The sequence below is a fragment of the Pygoscelis adeliae genome, unplaced genomic scaffold (genome assembly GCF_000699105.1).
Source record: "Pygoscelis adeliae isolate BGI_AS28 unplaced genomic scaffold, ASM69910v1 Scaffold382, whole genome shotgun sequence".
Taxonomy (NCBI): Eukaryota; Metazoa; Chordata; class Aves; order Sphenisciformes; family Spheniscidae; genus Pygoscelis; species Pygoscelis adeliae.
In genome coordinates, this window is record NW_008824288.1 from 82,336 (window position 1) to 104,345 (window position 22,010).

General features: G+C 38.8%; 1 protein-coding gene across 1 annotated transcript in view; it reads left to right on the forward strand.

Moving 5' to 3' along the window:
• The first annotated feature begins 4,261 nt into the window (after positions 1-4,261).
• ZMYM4 (zinc finger, MYM-type 4) overlaps positions 4,262-22,010 on the forward strand; it is a 30,037-nt gene continuing 12,288 nt past the window's right edge. Inside the window, 18 exon segments of the mRNA XM_009318729.1 lie at positions 4,262-4,299; positions 5,262-5,468; positions 5,471-5,785; positions 7,376-7,443; positions 8,035-8,205; positions 11,074-11,152; positions 11,575-11,827; positions 13,727-13,901; positions 14,018-14,230; positions 15,549-15,699; positions 16,371-16,486; positions 16,618-16,890; positions 17,382-17,532; positions 17,806-17,978; positions 18,352-18,502; positions 20,129-20,269; positions 20,559-20,596; positions 21,809-21,953. Of these exon segments, the coding sequence (XP_009317004.1) occupies positions 5,285-5,468; positions 5,471-5,785; positions 7,376-7,443; positions 8,035-8,205; positions 11,074-11,152; positions 11,575-11,827; positions 13,727-13,901; positions 14,018-14,230; positions 15,549-15,699; positions 16,371-16,486; positions 16,618-16,890; positions 17,382-17,532; positions 17,806-17,978; positions 18,352-18,502; positions 20,129-20,269; positions 20,559-20,596; positions 21,809-21,953 (2,797 nt within the window). The 5' untranslated portion in view covers positions 4,262-4,299; positions 5,262-5,284.

Below are 22,010 nucleotides of genomic sequence, written 5' to 3' on the forward strand. Positions count from 1 at the left end.
CCTGTAGCAGGTATCTGCAGCAGGCTGGCTCTTTGTTACCCTCTGCTCTTCCCTCCCTAGGTGCTCCGAAGGTACGAATCGATAGGTCTGTCTGTGTTTCGGTGGAAAGCAGCTCCGGGAGAGACCCGCTGCTTAATTCTGCTCGTGCTGCGGAGTTTTCCCGTAGCAGAGGTGCAGCGCGGCTGGCTGGCTGCCTGGCATCCCTTCCAGGGATGTCATGTGTAAAAGGTCAGGGGATGCTTCCTGAGCTCACTGCACCTGGTTCGAGAATAGCAATTACAATTTAAATTACTTTTTTTTTTTTAAATGGTGTCTTCCTTGTCAGTTTAACGAATTCTGAAGTGGGGGGTTATGCTGTGTATATAGGGACAAGGAAAATGTACAGACAAGAAATTGAGAATCATCTCTGACTATTTTTAATTGCAGTTTTCTTAACATCTGCTTCCTTTCCACAGTTTGCTTATGGATGCACTAAAACCTAGGATCAAACTTCAAAAGGCTTACTAGAAAGATATGTGCCTGTGTTTGTAAAGTTGTTACGTTGTTTTGTTTATTTTTTTAAAGAAATCCTCTATTTTGCATACAAAACAAGGTTGTAGCCATAGGCAGCTTCTCTCTTCATATTGCACAAAAATTATTAATTGTTCGATTTATGGATGCTATGGCAACCTTGAACACCGTTAAAGTATTGAACAGGTTTTTAGTTATTTTAAATTAGCACATTGTATTAAAGTGTAAACAGCGTCCTTCTGTCACCCGCTCCAAGCAAAGACGGGTTAGAGGTGAGGATATAACACTGTTCCCCTACAGTCTAATATACAATTATAAAAAAACAGCGACATACCTAGCAGAATATTTTTTTTATAAAAGCAGTACTGTCTTTATGTAAAGAGTAGTTAATTTAAAGCAAAACACATTGCTTCCAGAAATACTTAATTGTTTTGTCACCGTTTCTGTATTCTTGTTGCATTTATTTATTTATTACAACCTGAGTAGGCAGAGCATTGCTTTGTGTTCAATGCTAGCTAGTGAGACAGAGTCACTAAGGAAGATATATCCTAAAACATTTAATTTTGTTAACATCAAACTTTAACTGTTCTTAGGAAATGCTCACTACTTAAAAGCACTAAGTATCATGAAGTTATTCTCTGGCAAAATATTAGCCAAAGTGATTGAATGAAGGTGTTTTAAAATATGATATTCTTGCATTTTGTTTTACAACTGCGAGTGCGTTTTGAGGACTCTGTTGAGGAGTTGAAGCCTAGAGTATTTTAACAGAAAACTTCCTGTTCCTGGTACTTTCCATTCTGTAGTTATCTAGGACTTAATCTGGGATATTGAGGTGCCTCTTCTTAGATCTGTCGAAAATGACCCATAGGAAATGCCATCTGATGAATCAGTTTCATGTTTGCCTCTAGAGTACTTTTGTTCTGCTAATCACCAAATCTTAAAAAATCTGAGCAGAAGAAATAAAGGGAATTAAGAGTGATGACAACTAATCAAAGGAGGAAGTATGAGGACTGGTGAGAGAGGGAATTGCCTTGCAGAAATGTAGTAGAATAATATAGAAATAGTAAGTTGGGCATTATTACTTACATTTCTGTGTAATACAAGACCATAATCCAGCAAAAGCCAACTTATATGACTGATTAAGGTGATACATTTTTATGTAACTATTGATACACAAAATTTCTTCCTGAGATGGCATTAAACAAGATTGTAATAGGATTCAGGAAGGGAATGGAAGTGTATATAATTGAGAGAATACCCCACACTAATTCAGAAAAAAAGTATATGAGCCCTCATTTCAGGGCATAGTCCAGTTATAGACTGTTACGGAATGAGTAATTTCTTGGGCATATATATATATTTATGTGTATGTAGATACATATGTATCCACGCACACAAGCATACAAACACTTCCCCTAGTTTCCTCTTTTTGGATTTACACCATGTGGGAGCTCTGATGGTGTTCACCATCAGAAACTAGATGGTGGCTTAGGTACGACTGCTAGTATTAGCAGATGCTGAAGTTCCTGTTTGATAAATATTTCCAATGGAAGCTTTTGACCACAGACACAGATCTTTCTCCATACCCTAAAACCTTTTAAAGGAAGAAAATATTCAAGATGATCTCTTATTCTGATAGCCTCACAAAAGAAAGAGAAAAGAAATGAAATAGGTTTTTTTTTTTTCCTAGAATGACCTTGTGGTTGGGAAGTGTCTTGGATTCCTTCCAGGTAGCTTGTAAATGTTTTCCAAGTAGTCCAAAATATTTATGGTAGTCCCCAATGCGGTCTTGCAGGTGGCCCCTTGTGCTGACTTGCATGTTGTCATTTCTTTGAATGAAAAAGTTAGAGAGATCCAGACTGCAAAATGTATTCTTTTCCTAAAAACAGCATTTCTGGTTTTGTCACCTATTATTAAAAGATTTGGTATCACCACAGGAGGGTTTGGATGTATAAGGTAACCAGGACTGTGGTAGAACCTAGAATACTTTCCCACAGATACTCTGGATCTCAAAAGAGTTAAAGAACTACTTTGATATAAACCTACTTCAAGAAAAGGATGATCTAATGCTTCATCTCAGCTGAAAACTTCTCTCGCTCTACCAGCAAATTGTCTGAGACTTTTTTGGAGAAGAAAGAGCATTACTGACAGGAAGCAAGAAAAGGATCAAGGAAGGTCGGTCGCCGTAGAGAAAAGGACCTAGGCTATCGTTTTTGCCTCCCAAGGCTCCATACTGATATTATCAAATGGCAACAAGTTCCTTTTTCTGTTCTGCTGTGAAGTGGTACACTGTCCTTGTCCTCAGCATCTGGTATTAGCACTAAGTATATCCAATATTTGTGGGGATTAATTTTACACTAGTGTAAACTTAGTTGACTACAAGTGGACTTCTAGATCAACATTAAACTTGCATCTCTGGAGACCCTCCTAGGATCGCTATAGCAGTAACAGAACTCAGGCCTTGCAAACCTTCCTGGAAGGTGTTTCCGTACTCTTTTTCCCTCTAGATAATTACAATGAATAGACTTGCATGAGCCTCATGGAAAAGTGTAACTTTTTTTTTTCTTTTGGTTCTGCATTTCACTTTTCCGGCCTCAACTATCTGCTCAGAGAAGCTGGAAAGTTTTGGTGCAGTATCAAATTGTCTTGATAGTCACAGTGCTGGACAGGTCCTCACTATTCCATGTGTGTCAAATTAAGCTGAAGGAGCTAGCTTGTCTTTGTAGACCTGCAAGTGATACTGGAAAGAGACTGACGGACTTTTTGCCATCAGAGGAACCCTGGGACAATATGTTGTCATCCTTTCCCGGAGCTGGCTGCTACTGAACTGATAGTTCCCATCACAGTGCTGTGGAATATCGGATTTATCAACTAAATTACTGGAGTTAAATGAAATTAGAGATCATCCCTTTGCTATCAAATCCCATTACTTTCCTTAAGATGGCTTAAGAATTGAAGTGTGAGCAGGATCTACCAGAAAAGAAAGCATAGAGCTGGAGACGTAGAGAAAGGAGAGATGACTTAAATGAATTGCTGTTATCTTTTAGGCAGAAAGGAAGGATGCTAATGAGTTGGACATTCTAAAAGAAACTTTAATTATGCTGAGTGCGCATACTTCTTCAGACAGCATTCAAGCATGCTGTCAACTTTAATGTCTGTCAGAGAATGTTTAATGTAAACGGATGCTTTGTACAGCACTCAGTCATCATCTGGTTCTTCTTTGGTTACACTCATACTGACACTCATTGTCTCGTTACTGGTAGGAAGTTAAGCATTACATTTCACTGTTCCTGGAAAGGGGACATTCCCTATTAGAGAGATGAAACCTTTGGATCCATGCAGCCATGTATATGGGCTATTTTTCCATTTATAATGTTCAGAGGAAACGAAGGCTCGTAGAGTGTCAAAGAGGGCAGAATCTATGATCTTGACCTGGTACAAGTATCGCATGTAGAAGTGAAAATTTTGACATTGCCTCCCCTCCCCTCTCTCCTCCACCTTCTCTGGGAAGCAACGCTAATTCTATATTTTCATTGTGTGCTTTTTCTATGTACTTCTGAAGTTGTTAGAGTAAATGTGACTTCTCAGTAATGTAACAGTCTTAATTTGTAGAACTTTGCTTGGGGCAAGAAAGGAAGGAGGAGGAATTGTGATCCTTCTTGTTGGTTTTGTTTTTGATCAGATACTTTTTAGCAAAGTACATGGCAGCTGACCAAGATAATGATATAGTGCTTTCCTTTTTACAGTTTGAAGATAAATCTGATGCGGTATTTGATATTACAGAAAAATGTAAGTATCTTTATTTATTTACATAAGGCCATAGTTTCACAAAACATTTCTTAGAAGTATCATTGCTGCTGAAAAAGACTATCCTGCCCTTCTCCTAGCCCTTGCTACTCATTCCCTCCCTGCATTGCTGTCCTGGTTTCGGCTGGGATAGAGTTAATTTTCTTCCTAGTAGCTGGTACAGTGCTGTGTTTTGGATTTAGGATGAGAATAATGTTGATAACACACCGATGTTTTAGTTGTTGCTAAGTAGTGCTTACGCTAGTCAAGGACTTTTCAGCTTCCCATGCTCCACCAACTGAGCAGGCTGGAGGTGCACAAGGAGCTGGGAGGGGGCACAGCCAGGACTGCTGACCCAAACTGGCCAAAGGGACATTCCATCCCATGGGACGTCATGCTCAGTACATAAACTGGGGGAAAGCTGGCCAGGGTGGCCGCTGCTCGGGGACTGGCTGGGCATCGGTCGGCGGGTGGTGAGCAATTGCATTGTGCATCACTTATTTTGTTTTTTGGTTTTTTTTTGTTTTTCCCCCCTTTCCTTTTCTGTCCTATTAAAGTGTCTTTATCTCAACCCATGAATCTTACTTTTGTTTTTTCCCCCCGATTCTCTCCCCCATCCCACTGCGGGGGGCAGTGAGCAACCGGCTGTGTGGTGTTTAGCTGCCTGCCAGGTTAAGCCATGACAATTGCCTTCTCCACAAGTCTTACAAATGAGATGAATTTAAGTTAATGTTTTTTCTTTCTTTGGTTAGTTTTACTCAGTTCAGCTTCTGCTTCACTGTTTGGTGAGTGGGACAGAACTGTTTATGTCAGCAATGTTTTATTGGTAATGTTGGCCCAAGAAGGCTTAGAGTATCCACGGAATTGCAGCATCAGATGGATTAGCAAAGGACACTTACACTCGTCCTTCTTTACACATAAAACTCGTGAATTTTCTGACTGTTTATGGGTTTTTTTCTCCCTAGGTGGTGAAATTCTGGATGCAGAAATGTCTGAGGACACTGACCACAACTTAACACCTGCCCTCGACAGCATATCTTACAGAATACAGAATCGAACAGGATCTGAAAACTCACTGCTGGATGACGACGATGATGATTATTTTCTGAACTCTGGGGATCTTGCAGGCATACCTGTTGTTGGGAGCGACAACGAAGATGATCAAAATTTCAAAAAACTCTTTCTTCTGTGTTTCATGATGAAGACCATCTGGAAGAGGGCAAGAGAGTTACAGAACATGAATTGGACAGTGAAAAAGAAATTCAGATTCAGAATGCAATCCAAAAGGATCTCACTTCACCATTTGAGCAGGGCCCTGTATTTAAATCAATTCGAAAAGATTTTAGCATAACAAGAGATAATGGCAAAGAGACTTTTTCAGCAAAGGACAAGAATAGAGAAGGACATTTTCAAGAACGTGAAAAACGGTTGGAAAAAATCCCTAAAGATATGGATTCTAGATTGAAAAGCAGTTTTCTTGACAAAGCAGGTAACTGTTGACATCGTAGACCTGGCTACCCAACAAAGAGGAAGAAAGAACTAGATAGAAATTAGCAATAGGGCTAGTTATTAAAAACATCATCTTGTTGAAAAGAATATGCATAGCTGTATGTAGGGAGGCATTTTACAAAGAACCCTGAAATACGGTGAACTCTGTATTAGAACTAGGATTTGCAAAAGGGCCTGGCAGCATTTGCAGGGGTCTCATCCTCCACAGCTTGTTTCAAAGCCTCAACACATCCTTTGTTGTTGTGGTTTACTAAACCAAGCTGGGTGACAATTCAGGCTTACTTTTGTTTTTTCTCACTGTTTTTTATAGACCTTGGAAATCCTCAAAAGAAAAGATGATGACGTTTAGGTTAAGTTGGTGGCCAGGAAACATTTTTTTGAGCAAAGTACCAATTCTTCATTAATGTATATGTATTTAAAGCAATATGCATTCCATAGTAGCATCATGGAAAGGCTTGCTAGAAATGTATTATTGTCTGCAGGAAGTCAGCCAGGGAGTAACTTGAGATCTGCTTGTCCTGGGAGACTGCTCTCCTTCTTCCTCAGATACCTATGTCTTGGACTTTGTCCAGCCAACATGGGGAGAACCAGAGATGCCTGTAATCCGTTTCTCATTTGAGGGAGCCTGACAGTCACCAGTAGTCTTGCAGCCCACACACCTGTTTTTGGCTTCCCAGGCTCTGAAAGTTACAGTAGAACAGTGAATGAAGGAAGAATAACCAGGCTGGAACATGCGATTTAATTTTATTCAGAAGACTGTATGGAGAGAGGGTAGGCCAGTGAGCGAGAGCCTCCTGGCTACTTGTTCAGATTCACAGCTTACAATTCTGATATTTAAACTGTGTATGTTTAGTAACAGCATCTTAAAATCAATGCTTCCAGGTTCCACAAATGATAGAGAAACAATATGGATGTTTTTAAAATAAAGAAGAGTTAAAGATGTCTCTTTACTTTTACCTTCAGGTAGAAATCAAGTGAAGAATATTTCTGTGCAAAAGATGTATTTCAGAAAATTGTAAATACCTATAATTGTAAGATTGTGGCTGAAAGCTGTGCAGCCTCAGGTAGAGTAGTCAGTAATTGAAACAGCAATAGTAAATGCTCATAGGCAGCATCCAGTATCCAGGCAAATCCAGTATTTTTAAAAAGCTAAATGCTAAAAAAGCGTAAGCTACTGTTTCCTGAGAAGGGGGGAAGAGGCAAAAGACCAGAACAGCAAAGAAAAGGATGAAAGTTGTTGCTCTGAAAAATATTGTCTGATATAAATGTCGAAACATGGCAGAGTTCAGAACTCACTGGGGTGGAGAAAATTCTGAATGAACAATTTGCCTCAGAATTTTACAACCATTTTGCTGGAATGGGAAAATAATGACCCAATAGAATAATAAAAAATGTCAATTCTCTTCAAGGATTACCATCTTACTTGCAGGGAGGAGAAAGGGAGTAGTTTAATACTTCTGAGGTGCTGTCAGACTATGGGGTTGGGGATCAGTATGAGACTCTAGATAGTTTTAAAGGAAATGCGTTGGAATCTGTATTCATTTATATTTAATGTATATGTTTTCCTCAGTTCATAATCAAGTAGAAGAAACATTACGGACGCAGTTAGCGCCACAAACTCCAGAAACTAACTTCAGGGTAAGCTATAGATCTTTCAAACACTTTTGCAAGTGCAGCGATATACTGGAATAATTCAAAATACGTATTTTGTATTTGAGTGTAAATTTGAGTATCAAGAAAACTGATCTTCTGACTCTTAGACATCTTTGCTACTTAAACAGTGCATATAATTTTGTAAAATTTTGCTGACCCTCTCTTTGGATTGAGGATTCTTTTGATAGCCACTTTCATGTTCAGCACGGTCTGACTGACTGGTGAACCGAATCTAGACCTGGATGCATCCATCTCACCTGCTGCCTTTTTTCCAGATGAGACAGGGAACAGCTGTATCAACAGGAGACACTGCCCAAACAGCCGAATGCCCCTACTGACAACCAACTTAGAGAGCTGGGTGGCTTCTGCTTTGTCCAGAGGAGTGAAAAGGATTGGGGGTGGGATGACAGGGGTGCTGCAGGGAGGTAGAGGCAGCAGCTGCTGCCCATCATTTCTCCCACCTTCCAGTGGCAGGACCCATTTCTCTTGGTCTGCAACAGAAACTCCCCTTGGCAGCAGCCCAACTCCTAATGGCAGATGCAGGAGGGTGAATTCTTTTTCATATTATTGTTTCAGGAGTCTAGCTACCTATTTTCTAGTAAGGAATCTATTGGACAAGAGCTGGGGAATTCCTTTGCACCAAATATTAGAATTAAGGAGGAGCCTTTGGATGACGAATATGATAAAGCTATGGCCCCACAGCAGGGACTATTAGACAAAATTAAAGATGAACCTGATAATTCCGAGGTAAGTTTCCCATTGCATTTCTCATTTTGGTCTGACAGCTGACCGCATAAGCTGGACGTAAATTCAGCAATTTATTTGGTTTGTTGACCGAAATTTAACTTGAAGAACATAGTTTAGTAGAAGGATTTTTCCCTCTTATACTACCATGAAACCCAACCCCCCAACTTTTTGATGTCATGTTACCATGTCACTGAAAATGTTTTGCTTTTCAGTTAGAGACAAAGCAAAGTGCTGTAAAACTTTCATTATTAAATCTGTGGCAATATAGACACTTTATATGTCTATATATAGTCTGTATATATATATACACCACTCAAGTCGGTCTCACTAGGAAATAAAATGTAAATCATGTTTTACTGAATATTTTGTGAGTTGTCACAGTTAGAGATGTGTAGTTGAAACAGTGCTATTCCTGCTACTTCCCTCTTAAAGGTTATCTTTGCGAGCACAGTGGTTCGTTGTTTGTTCTTGTTTTAAATTAACACTTAGAGGTCTTACCTTAGCAAAATATTTAAATACGTACACATCAGTGAAGTCAATTTAAGCATGTGTCAAGGTGACTTTCTCATTTGACACTGGCATTTTTTATGACGATACAGGTAAAAGTTGAATACTTGCAAAATGGAGAAAGTCTGACCTGTGGATTGAGTGGTGCTGGGGCAGGGATTGCTGAGCTCTAACCGGTCTCTTTGCCGCTGGTTTGCCGTGTGACACCAGGGAAATGATCTGTGTCGCAATTCCTGTCTCCTCACTGCTATCATTTGGGTTACATGCCAAACTTTACATGCAGTTAAAGGTGTGCAGAACTTCCCAGTGATTCATCCCACTTGCATCGACACTAGAGTGCTGGTGTTCTTGTGCAGGCATTAGTTTTTCCAGCATCTTTCTGTGTACTTCTGCTATACCTCCTCTTCCCTCTGGGCCTGTCTTCCCAACATTTTTTCTTCTTTTCCCATAATACTCTTGGCTTAATAAAATAAAGAAGTAAACGAAGTATTTGAAACTATTCAGATTTTACTGCCCTTCAATTTGTTCAGTGTCCGTGAGATTGTTTGGTTTTATTTTTCCTTAAGCGTATATAATGTCAAACCATGTGTACATTGGTTAAATCTGTCTATTCTTTTGTCCTCCCAAGATGGCATCTGCTGTGTGGATTTGTGGGGAATGCAATGCAAGATGTCTGTGGTTATCAAAGATCATATTAATAAGTAAAAGTGAAGACTTGAAGAATTTAAATATCCAATATCATATTCTTCAAAATACTAATTCCTGGAGTAAAATCCTGTAATTATCAACTCTGCCTGATACTGGAAAAATATGAGAACTGATGAAGGTGGTTCATTTTGTTTTGCTTTAGATTGGAATTAATGCGTGGGGTTTTGGTTTTTTTCATGCATCCTGAAAGATAAGAGCATTTCTTGCTGTAACCAATAGTTGGAGCTGAAGGTTCTTGGCTTTCAACACTGTTACACTGCTGTGAAACTATGCTTGATCATGCACAGTTGATGTCAGGATTTGCCTCCATTTCTCTTACTAGTATTGACTAAGGATAAAACTGCAGTTAAAATGCTTAAAAAACTGTATTTCTGCATATAACTAGTTTTTAAATTGTAATATTTAAAAAAACATGGTGCTTTAAAACCCGTCATCATGGCATGCCCATACACAGCTTAAAAGCTTCTCTTACTTGACACTTGAGTGTTTCTGTCTTATGGTTCACATGATGAAGGAATACCATTGCCTGTTCTCCTGGGAAACCTGTTGAGAAATAGTTTGATTGTCCTAGCATAGAAACTTGTAATTTTCCCACAGGCGTAAGAGAAGTGTTAAGTTTTAGCATGTATTATGTGGATGTTAGTGTGTGATTTTAGGAGGCGGCTTAAGATGAGGGAGCAGTCCACTGCCGCTGAAAAGGGAGAGCTTAATTTTGCTTAGTGATTTTGAATTGGCTTACCTTGCAGCCCGACAGCAACTGTGAATTTAGCTCAGTCATAACATGACATCATGCCCTGACTACTCTCAAGTGACTGTAAGTAGGTTAAGTCTTATCGTCTCTGTAGTTCCAAGAGATTATGCTTTTCAGCCTATTAAGATTTACATGTAGAGTGTTACAAACTGCTTTATGGTTCAGATTTCTAGGGCGAGCACGGGCAAGAAGCATGGTGTCAAAGTATGAATAGCTGCTGTGGAGTAAGCTAGTAATTTATAGTATGTCAGCTATTCCACAAGCGACTGTCTGTAGGGATTTTCTCATCCTGTAGAAAATGCGAGGTTATTCCCTTCTCCCCTATTAGACTGAAGCCAGTCTAAGTCAGGACTGTGATGGTCTGGCTCTAGTGGTGCCAGCTTTGATCTGCTGCAAAGCTTCACCTTAGGCTCCTCCAAGGTACTTAACTCATGGTTAAGTACAGAATGCTTCTCATCATCTAGGTCCCAGTCTCTATTTCATTATTATCATCTATGAATGTGACGATAGAGCTTGTTTCACAGAGTAGGGGCAAGGACTGCGGGGCACTTCTAGATGGAAAGTTTGTGTGAGTGGAAAGCAGAGATTTCTCTTAAGCTTTGTCTGGCTGAATTCTGAGGTGTCTTGGAGTGCAGCTGGGAAGGGGAATGCACCAGGCAGCTGTGCTTTTCCATTTCTACACGACACCCTCGGTTGTAGTTTGCTGTGAACCTCTGAGCAGGTTCTGTGTGTGGTGCTCATACAGCAACATCTGTAAACCTGGCCTTCGGAGCAGGCTTAGGAGACTCACTCTTGCCTTCCTGGACCTTAAGATTCAATACAGCATTATGAAAGAATGGAAATCGTGTAACCTGTTATTACATCTGTGTATTTGTTCTCCTTTTCCTTTCCCTTTGTTTTAGGAGTACGGCCAACAGCCAAAAACTCAGGAAGGGGAGCTGAAAATCAGTGCTGTATTTTCAGTCAGTGGCAGTCCTCTTGGTAAGGAATAGGCAAGACTAACTTTATTTAAATCTGTAAAATATATCACCTTTGCAAATAGTCTTGCAGGTTATTCTGCATTTCTTTTGCTATGTCTGGCCCCAGTAGAAGAAAAGAACCAGCTTGTTTTAGAGACAATGGAATTCAGAGATTGGAAAATAATTGTATTTTTGAGGCAAAGGAAAATTGAATGTGAAAGGGATGTTAAAAGTGCATTCTCAGTCTTAAGAGTAGTTGAAACAATCTACTGTGCAGAAAACCAGCACAGGGCATGTATTTATGGAGAGTTCATCTGCTATTTAATTCTCCCTTAGACCCTGACAACCCAAATGAAGTCATAAGCTTTGTGCTTGCCCCCTGCACACAAGTGCAATACATACATAACAGTTACTCTGTTTTCTCTGTGTTGTTTTTTTTTTTAGCTCCACAGCTGTCATCAGGTTTCCAGCCTGCTGTGGCATCCTCTGGCATGAGTAAAATGCTTCCTTCAGTTCCAACCACAGCTGTTCGGGTTTCCTGTTCTGGCTGTAAAAAAATCCTGCAGAAGGGGCAAACTGCGTACCAGAGGAAAGGCTCTACCCAGCTCTTCTGCTCCACACTGTGCCTCACTGGATACACTGTTCCAGCTTCTCGCCCACCAGCTTCTACCAAGAAAACCTGCTCAAGCTGCTCAAAGTAGGACAGTGTTTTAATTTGTTCTAGTAATAATTGATATTCAAGCAGATAATGAAAGGCTTCAGTTCTCTTTTTAGGCAACGTGCTGTTTCTGTAATGCCTACTTCTGTTACGCTTCTCTTCAAAAAATCGTGGCCAATGCTATTACTTGTTGATTGGTCTGTCCGCTTTCAGTTCCATTTTGTTAATGGGATTTTACATATACATAGATTTAAAAGCCTCTGTTGTGAAGTGTGTATCTTGTCTTTTTTTAATTTAAATGAGCCAAAATTTAAAAACTGTATTTCAAAAGTTACCACACTTTCCTGCCATTTTAAAATGTTGTTGCACTCTCAAAAACACTAACGAGTACGTTTTCAAAAAATATTTTATGCATTATTTCTTCTAGATGAAAACAGATTTGCTGAATCCCGTAAAATGAAATAAAACATGGGTAAACTGATATACTTGAGGCAGGATATTTCCTTACATTCTAAAAAAAAAAATTAACTTTCCAGTCTGGCTCCATTCTGTGAGCTTAGATGTCTGTAGGTTTTAGCTCTTCAAAATATGTCGCTGCTGTTGTTATTTGATGGTGGCTAAACCTTCATAAGATGTAGAGAGATTAAATGTATTAAGAATTGAGATTTTCAGGTAGCTGGGGTTTCAGCACCTAAATCAGTTACTTTCTACCTAGGCCTAGAGTGGAAAGGCAAGGTTTGCTTTTGTGAGCCTACTTGGAAAAAATTCTTTAAAAAAGAAGATCTGCATTTTCCACAGTCCTGTTGGAAACACAGGCCTGAATCTTCAGCTCTAAAAATATTTTAATTACTGATTTTTTTTTTCATTTGTATTATTATCTCCAAATTAGCAAAAGGAGACGTTTGTGACTAGCTCTTTTAAGATGTCATATTAGTATACCATAACTTGAGGCAAATAAATAACTTTGCAGACTGATTGTGCTATGGTCTGTTTATAGAGGAGAATTATCCATATTTATTATTTTTAGTTATGAAGGTTCCTTTGCAAAAGGAATACTGCTTTGTTCATCATTTCTTCAACAACAAATTTATTACTCTCGGTTTTACAAGGTCAGCTGAACTTAAACTTGAGACTTCAATTAATTATTCTTTTCACTTGCTGTCTCAGTGTGAAAAGGCCTTGTAATAAAGTTTAGCAGTCTTGGCTGTAATTTGTATTTCTTCTGTTGAAAAATGGTTTACCTCTGACAAGACAAGTGAGAAGGAGGCATCCTTCCAACTAAGAAAATTATATAGATATTTCCTCCTAGTTTTTTGACTTAAGGGCTTTGAAAGTTTTCTGTGAATGACTGTTTCAAAAGAGAGCAGAAATAAGGAGAAAGTTCAGTTTGTTAAATCCAGCAACAAATAAACAAAACTGTAGATGGGAAATAAGAGGTGGAAAGTTACAATACTAGTCAGACCATTTTGAACTGAACTAGATGATGACTAGAAATTGTGACCTTTTGTTTTTCCCCTTTTTTTTCCCCTACCCCATTATGATTGGTATTTTCATTGTTAAAGGGAATTATTCCACATATCCTGCTTTCTAAATTTTTTTTTTTTTAGTAAAGACCGTGCAAAACAGTTATCTTTTCCCAGCTCCTTTTGAAAAGATTTAGTGATAGAGCTTGATGTATTTATAGGCCACTCCTAAGTCCAGGTACAAAATGTTTCACAAAATATCTACTCGATAATTGTACTTCTTAACTATTTTCCTAATAGGAAAAGAAAAATGAAGTCAGGTACTTAGGTCAGCAAAAAGAAAAGCTTTAAATTAAATGAATCCACCCTCTTCTAGAGAATGTTTAGTCTGCAGAAAAAGAAAGGACAGCAAGTTGACATGAAACCAACATTAATTCTTTATCTCTTTGTTTGTTTGTTTTTCTTTTTTCCATAGAGACATTCTAAATCCAAAGGATGTAATCACTGCCCAGTTTGACAATACAAACTCCAGTAAGGATTTCTGCAGCCAGTCATGTCTTTCTACGTATGAACTGAAAAGGAAACCTGTTGTTACTATTCATGCTAACAGCGTTTCAACCAAGTGCAGCATGTGCCAGAAGAATGCAGTGGTAATTGCAGACTTCTTTTTCATTTGAATTTCCTGTAGATCAGGACAACTTGCTATCTCAGAGATGAACATACATATTCTTTCTATTCTTGTTATATATTCTTTCTTTTCTTCCAGATTAGACATGAAGTGAATTACCAGAATGTTGTACACAAGCTCTGCAGCGATGCCTGCTTCTCCAAGTTCCGCTCTGCTAACAACTTGACCATGAACTGCTGTGAGAATTGTGGAGGATACTGCTACAGTGGCTCTGGCCAATGTCACATGCTTCAAATAGAGGGACAGTCAAAAAAGTTCTGCAGTTCAACATGTGTGACAGCATACAAGCAGGTATATTTTGACAGAATATAAAAATATGTCTTTGATTAGATTTTGGGTGTTTTAAGAAACACCCAATTTATTAGTTGATTATTTCAGTTACTGTCTTGGTCTAAGATAACTCCTTTTGCCATTTGCTGCTTAATCTTTGCCCAAACATGTTGCTCTGTTTCCCTTACCACTGAACTGGCTACCAGAGTATTCCAGTATGAGAGAAGACACAGTGGGACTACTCAGCAGCAGCCCACTGTGACTTTTTCCAGCCTTTGAGATGCTCCCTGTTTGAGTATTCTCTATTAAATCGTAGCATTTGAATTAAGTGGAGAGGAAAAGTAATAATTAGTTGATAATTTTGATTTTAATTTTTAAAATTTAATATTTTAATTTTTATTATAATGGAGCCTTTTAAAGAGCTGAGCAGTTGAGAGAACCTTAATTTATTATAATAGCTCAATTACTTTTGACTGACTTATTTTAATGCAATTACTTTAGGAAAAATTGCCCTCTGATAAGATAAGTGTAACTTCATTTTGTGACTTGACTCTGCTGCCTCATTATTCAGGCCACTTAAGCCAAGAAAGGCCTAATGAATTAAAAAAAAAATCTGGTAAAAGTATTTCATCCAGAAAATTACCTACAGCATTAGTTGTCCTCTGAAACAAATCTGGAAATTAAATTAAATAAGCTGGAAGGGAGAGGGATTTCATGTTGCTTTTTCATCTCACATCAAAACCTCATACCTGTTAGTCTTCCTGAAAATACATTATGTTCAAAACTTACAAGTCTTACCTATTTTCTGTTGATTTTTAAACAGCATTCAACTCAATTGTCAGATACATTCTGATAGTTTCTGGGATTTTGTGGGTGAGAGAGGAACCTCCTCCTCTTAGTTGCTTTTCTCATCTGTTAAATGGGAATATTGCTTACATACATAGCTGATGTATTAAAAATCATAAGCAAAATGTTGCTTCTCAGCAAAAATGTTGAAGTCGTCTGATACAAGGTGCTTGGTACGTGCTATTACAACACATAGTGTTGTTTGCACTTGGAGGCCTTCGCCCTGACAGCCTCGCTACTGTTTAAACTGGCCCGCAAAGGTAGCGCTTACCCTGAATGAGAGACAGCCCAAGCCTCAGGTGGTCAAAGTGTGAATATAGCAAGTGTACTAGAGAACTCAAATATCTGCATGATAAGTAATACAGCTGTAAAATAAGTGCTGTTTCAAGTGCACTGGCAGTCACTTTTATACGCGTTTTATATGTTAGTGATTAATTTCCAGGTTAATAAAAATACTGTTTCACATGAATGACAGATTTCCATGTTTCCACAGAAGTCAGCTAAAATTACACCTTGCGCACTGTGTAAATCTTTGAGATCTTCAGCCGAGATGATAGAGAGCACAAATAACTTGGGAAAAACTGAACTGTTTTGCTCTGTTAACTGCTTGTCAGCATATAGAGTGAAAATGGTTACTTCTGCAGGTAACTTTATCCTTTTACTTCTTTAGAAGCATAATTTCACGTAGCTCATATCCAAACTTAATTTGTCTTGAAAGTTAAGGCCAATATTCTTTTTTTTTTGGGGGGGAGTGGGGTGGAAAGTGGCTTTTTTTTAAAGGGAGGTGCTGAGATGGGAACATAAGGACTTTCTACCACAGATAAACCTAACAGTGACAGTACAACCATTTCAGCCTTGTTTTTAGAGAGCTTAAACATAATAAACCTTAATCTATTTTCTGCTCTTGCAAGTGCAGCTGGTAGGTTTCCCAGATAGACAAATCCACTTCTGTGGACATAAACCATACCACCACTGTGACTATTCTGCCCCTTGTTCTCCAGGGTGATTAGCTTAGTTACCTCTGCCTAATGTTGCATTGAGCTAGGCAAACATATTCTCAGCTATTTTTCTTGTAAAATAGAAAAATGCTTACTGACATCCTAGGGATACTGGGAGATTAATTAAAGGATCTGGCAAGCAACAGGCACCGCAGTTGCAGTGTCTGCTTGTGAATCTGTAGAAACTTCATCTTGGGCTTCTGTGTGTACCTTGGCTTGTCATTCAGATTCTCTGTTTTTGTATGCACAGTGCAAAATTATCTGCAATACAACCTGATGTTGCATAAATCACTTTTTCTTCTCTGTTTCACCCTCAGGTGTTCAAGTTCAGTGCAACAGCTGTAAAACTTCAGCAAACCCTCAGTATCACTTGGCTATGTCAGATGGGAGCATACGCAATTTTTGCAGCTACAGTTGTGTAGTAGCTTTTCAGGTGTGACATCTAGGATTTCTTCTTAGCTGAATTAACAGAATAATAAATTGATGGTGTAAAATACCTGGGATGTCAGGTAAAATATGTAATATTGTAAAATAAAGTCTATTCCTCAATTTGCTTTCCTGCAGAATTTGTTCAACAAGCCTACAGGAATGAACTCCTCAGTGGTACCTCTGTCGCAAGGTCAAGTCATTGTAAGCATTCCCTCAGGGGCAACGGTATCGGCAGGTGGCACCACCTCGACTGTGTCCCCCAGCTCCATGAGCAGTTCAGCTGCAGCTGGTCTACAGAGGCTGGCTGCCCAGTCCCAGCAAGTCACTTTTGCCCGCCCTGTTGTAAAACTCAGGTGTCAGCACTGTAACAGATTGTTTGCAACCAAACCAGAACTGCTTGACTACAAGGTAATAAAGATTAGGGCTTTTCAAGCTCATATTTCTCAACAGAAACCCAAGAAATTGTAGCTTATATGAAATGGTCTGTCAGTACTGCTCTGTTGCTTACTGTGACCTGCTATGGAGGAATTTCGAACTGATTTTGGTATCATTTAATCATTATCAAAATTAATACTGATACTAGCTCTTTGATCTTAAAAACAGAAAAAAAAACCCTCCAAAAAACCCAAACCCTATAATTGCCTGGCTAGGTAAGCACATTCCTGATTCTTGGTCCCAGAGATGATCCTTTTAATTCCAGGACAAAGCACATTGGTGAGGGCTTTCTGCAGAAAATTGTGCTGTCTTTGTTATAAAGCTAAGTGGGGAGACTTACTCGCTAGTGCTGTCTGCTGTTGATTTCCAAGGGCATAAATATGCTTCTGAGTTTTTATTAACAATTAAAATGTATTATCTGGGATGTGAAACATTGAAACCAAAACATTCTGGCTGTGTTGCAGGGTAAAATGTTCCAGTTTTGTGGGAAGACCTGCTGTGATGAATATAAGAAGAGGAGCAGTGTGATGGCAATGTGTGAATACTGCAAAATTGAGAAAATTATCAAGGAGACAGTGCGATTCTCAGGCATAGATAAGCCATTCTGTAGTGAAGGTAAGAAACGGAAGACTGTCTCTCAGACAAATCAAGTCAGAAGTGTTTTGCCTTAAAATTATTGGTGACACTAAGAGAAACCTAATCGTTTTAGGTTAGAAAACTGTTTTTTAGGTTTAGAAACACAGAACTTTGTTCATACTTCACATTTTAATGGTATGTTTCAACAAATTATTACAGACATAATGAAATACAAGAATTAGAAGTGTCGAGCAAATGTCATTTTGATATTGAAGGATGCTTTTGTTTTCTTGCTATTTTCTCTGCTTTTAGGTTGTAAACTGCTCTATAAACATGACTTGGCTAAGCGCTGGGGAAACCACTGTAAAATGTGCAGTTACTGTTTACAGGCTTCCCCCAAACTGGTCCAGAATCACTTTGGGGGGAAAATGGAGGAATTTTGCTCAGAGGAGTGCATGTCTAAATTCACAGTTTTGTTTTACCAGGTAAGCAATATTCTCACATAGCATCCTCTAGAATATAAACGTGTTAGCAAAAGAACCGTTGTACATTAGGAGCTATGTGAACTACCTGTAGTTGACTTCTGTGTCTGTGGGATATATGACATGTATGTGAGTGATGAGTAAATCCTTCTTAACTTTTGAGTACCAGTTTTCTGTATAGAGAAAACCTGATATGGGTTGTGGGAAGACAGACACTGAGTGTTCTGCTGCTTTGTGTTACACTGCAAAAATGATGCACTCTTACAGATTTCTTTACATTATATTTGCTGAGCAGGGTGCAAAGAGGTTTTTATACACATACTCTTTGTTGCTGTTTACAAGTGTGTTTAATTTCTCCCTCACTCTGTTTTCCTAGATGGCAAAGTGTGATGGTTGTAAGAGACAAGGTAAACTCAGTGAGTCCATGAAATGGCAAGGGGAGATCAAGCATTTTTGCAATCTGCTTTGTATTCTGTTGTTCTGTAATCAGCAAAATGTTTCTGACCCTCCACCCCCAAACAACACAGGTAAAACAGGCTGGGAATAGTATTGCTTTTTGGTGTGCATGATAGTGATATGAACATCTATTTGGAAACTCGATTCAGTGAACTTTTTGAGATATATCCTCTACTGGGCGCCTTGTCCATTGCCATTGAATGGGCTCAGTTTTAGATCTCTATCTTCATACAATTTCAAACTTCTGCAGGTATGAAATGAGATTGCTTCGTATACCAAACCTAGATTGTGATTTTAAAGAAGATGAAAGAAAAGCACTTACTTTTCAATCACTTTCATAAAACAAAGGCCCATTTTATTAGGGTAAAATATACTGATATCTATTGAAGACATGTTAAATACCTAGCTTGTCTCTGTACTTGATAAGACATAGCTAGATACAGTAGAATGTTAATGTTCATTTAACAAACAAAATCAAGTGGTGAAATTAGTAGACTTAATGGTTGTAAATACAGACTTCCATATATGAACTTAAAATAGCCAGTTCTTTGTAGTCTGTAGGCATATGAAGAGTTACCATTTCTATGTCATTAAGTGTTGATTCTTAAAGTATCAATGCCAAGATTAATGTGTGCTGTAGCTGTTTCATTGCTCATTATTTCAGCAGATGGAATGGGAAGGAGGGTGGGAATGAAGCCCACAGGAATAGGAACTGTGAGTTTCTGTAGGGAATGAAATGCAAAGGGAAGAAAGGAAGAAAGGCCCACAAAGACAGGAAGAGGAAGCGAAACAAAGGGCAGAAATAGCACTGATCCTAAAGAGGTGCATAATCTCCCACTGAGTGATGGTGACTGCAACAGTAAGGTACCCAACAAGCAATAAAGAATATTAACTGAAAGTTTATAGTAGGCACCAGGCCATATTCAGCTCTTCAACTTTGTGCACATCTGCTGCTTATATTGGTGGGAGCTGTTTTCCCTGATTAAGAGAAATAATAAGTAACTTTATACTTTCAGGCCATAACTATACCATGTGACCTTCCTGGTCTTGTCAGTACATTTGGCTGTTAGTAAGGATAGCAAAATGTATGGTGGGCCTGCTTCTCCCGAAGTCTGCCTGCAACTTCAGCTGAGGCCAGTGTGCAGTGCCTTTGCAAAACTGGTCTCCAGGCACCTCTCTGAACTGGGGGCTGCCAGGATAATGGAGTGCCTCAGAACAGTATTTTTTGATGAAATGTGGTAATTCATGGTAATGCGGTAACGAATGGTGCTTTCAAATGGAAAGAACCTAAGAATTCCTCTAACTGTGAGAGCCTCATAAAATTCACCTCATTCATTATTTGTCAGGATCTCAACTGTCTCCTATACTATGTATATTCGGTACCAGTCACAGTGAGGCATCCAGTCCTCTTATCTCCCTAGTGCTGCTGTAATACACATACTATTACAAAGAGAAAGCTGCTTTCATACTATGGTGAACTTCTGAAATGTTTCAGTGACTGGAGAACAGCTTAAGTTTGCTTGTGGAACCAGCTCCTATTTAAACTGAAACACTGCAGTTTGACACCTACATTCCCTTCTCATACAGCAGGCTTTTTCATTTGGAGATAAATGTGGAGGGTGGGTGTTGTTTCAGAAATGCTGTTTTATAAATTATCTTACTGCTTATTTTAGTTTTCTTCTGTTCACTCTGTGCAGCAAACCTTTCTATGGCACCAGCTTCCTCATCAGGCCCTCCTTCTTTGAGAAAGGACTCAACCCCTGTCATAGCAAATGTGGTGTCCCTTGCAAGCACCCCTGCAGCCCAGCCTACAGTTAACTCCAACAATGTTTTACAGGGTAAGACTGCTGAATATGATGCCTGTATTTTTAAATCTCTATTCCTGAACATTTAATTTGTTCAGGGATCTTTGCTGAGGACAACAGCCACTTCTTCATTATGCTTCACATCAGTGTATATGGTTACAGTTTTGTCCTTCCTTTACCTAGGTATAAATAATGACTTAAATTTACGTACATACACCAAGGAATGAGGTTTAATGGGAGTTCTTTTTCTTGACCTTGGCAGAGTATGGGTTATGGTCCTTGATGATAAGTACACAGGCTATTGTATGTTTTTTCTTCACAGGTGCAGTCCCTACTGTGACAGCAAAAATAATAGGAGATGTAAGTTTTACAAGAGACTCTTTTTCTCACTTTCGCCCAGATTGTATCAATAACAAGTAAAGTATCCAAGAATTTTGCATCGTCCTTTTGTAACTGCTTTTCCTGGTTGTGATTGGGATTTAAAATTCATGCAGCTTGCAGATGCTTTTTTTTAAAATGGATAGAACTTGTATGGTATAAAAGTCTTTTTGTGTCCACTGACAGATTGATTAGATATTTTAAGACAAAGCTTGTCAAATTGTAGCTCATGAGATGGCTGTAGTTCTCAAGCAACTCATGTGTGGCTTCTGAACTTGAGGCTACCTTTTGTGCCCAGAAGTGGGATGTGATGTCAAAAGGACTAGCATGGGAGGAAGGGGACCAGCGTGGGCTGCCGGGGCTGCCATGACCACGCTCTTGCAGCTTAGCTTTCCTTCCCCACTCCCTAGTAGTGTGGTAATGGAGCTGTGGGGAACCATTGTCACCGCTTATCTCTGAATAACTCCTAAAGTTCCTATTCTTGAGCTCTTTGAGGTATGTGGTATACATCTTGCAACTCTCTTAAAATACGAAGATTTTATTATGTAGCTCTTAGGTTCTGGAAGACTGACGCCCTTGCTTTTAGCTGAAGTGTCATTTATGGATTAGAGTATGAATTTTCCCTAATGAAACAGATCCTGTTATTTGAATGCATGACTGAAAAATTACAGTTAGCAGGACATGAAATTAGTACAAGCACGAATAGTCAAGTCTGTGTGTAATCAGGAAGTGATACTGATACTGCCAGCATTTGTGTTCATTTTTTACTTTTATTTCTTTTCAGTGATTTCACATCCGTTTACTAAGTGTTTTGGGTATCTGTATCAGCCAGACTTTTAGTCATCAAAAGTGTCTTAAACGCCTCTTTATATCTTTGCCATCAGTAAGATTCCAGTGTCAAAAGTTTAGAGGTTATTTGACTACAGAAACCAAACATTCTTGCAAATTTGTTCACTGCACTGTTAACAAAAAAAAAAAAAAGAAGCCTATTGTTTCATTAAAATAAATCTGGTGAAGACCAGAAAGCACCAAATACATTAGCAAGCTGGTTTTGCAATAGTTCTTAAATGATCATTTTTATCAGCAAGGACAGTTTTAAATCGTTCAACCTCCCATAGTAGAGAACAAATACTAATCTTACGATATCCTTCAAACCTATACTGACTCTGCCCTTGTTTATATTTTTCCAAACAGGCTAGTACTCAGACAGATGCCCTAAAGCTACCACCATCACAACCACCTAGGCTTCTAAAAAACAAAGCATTATTGTGCAAGCCGATCACACAGACTAAGGCCACCTCATGCAAACCTCACACACAAAACAAAGAATGCCAGACAGGTATGTATCTAATCTCCTACCCATTTTATAAAAGTCTTTGTTGCAGTTGAGAGAGTA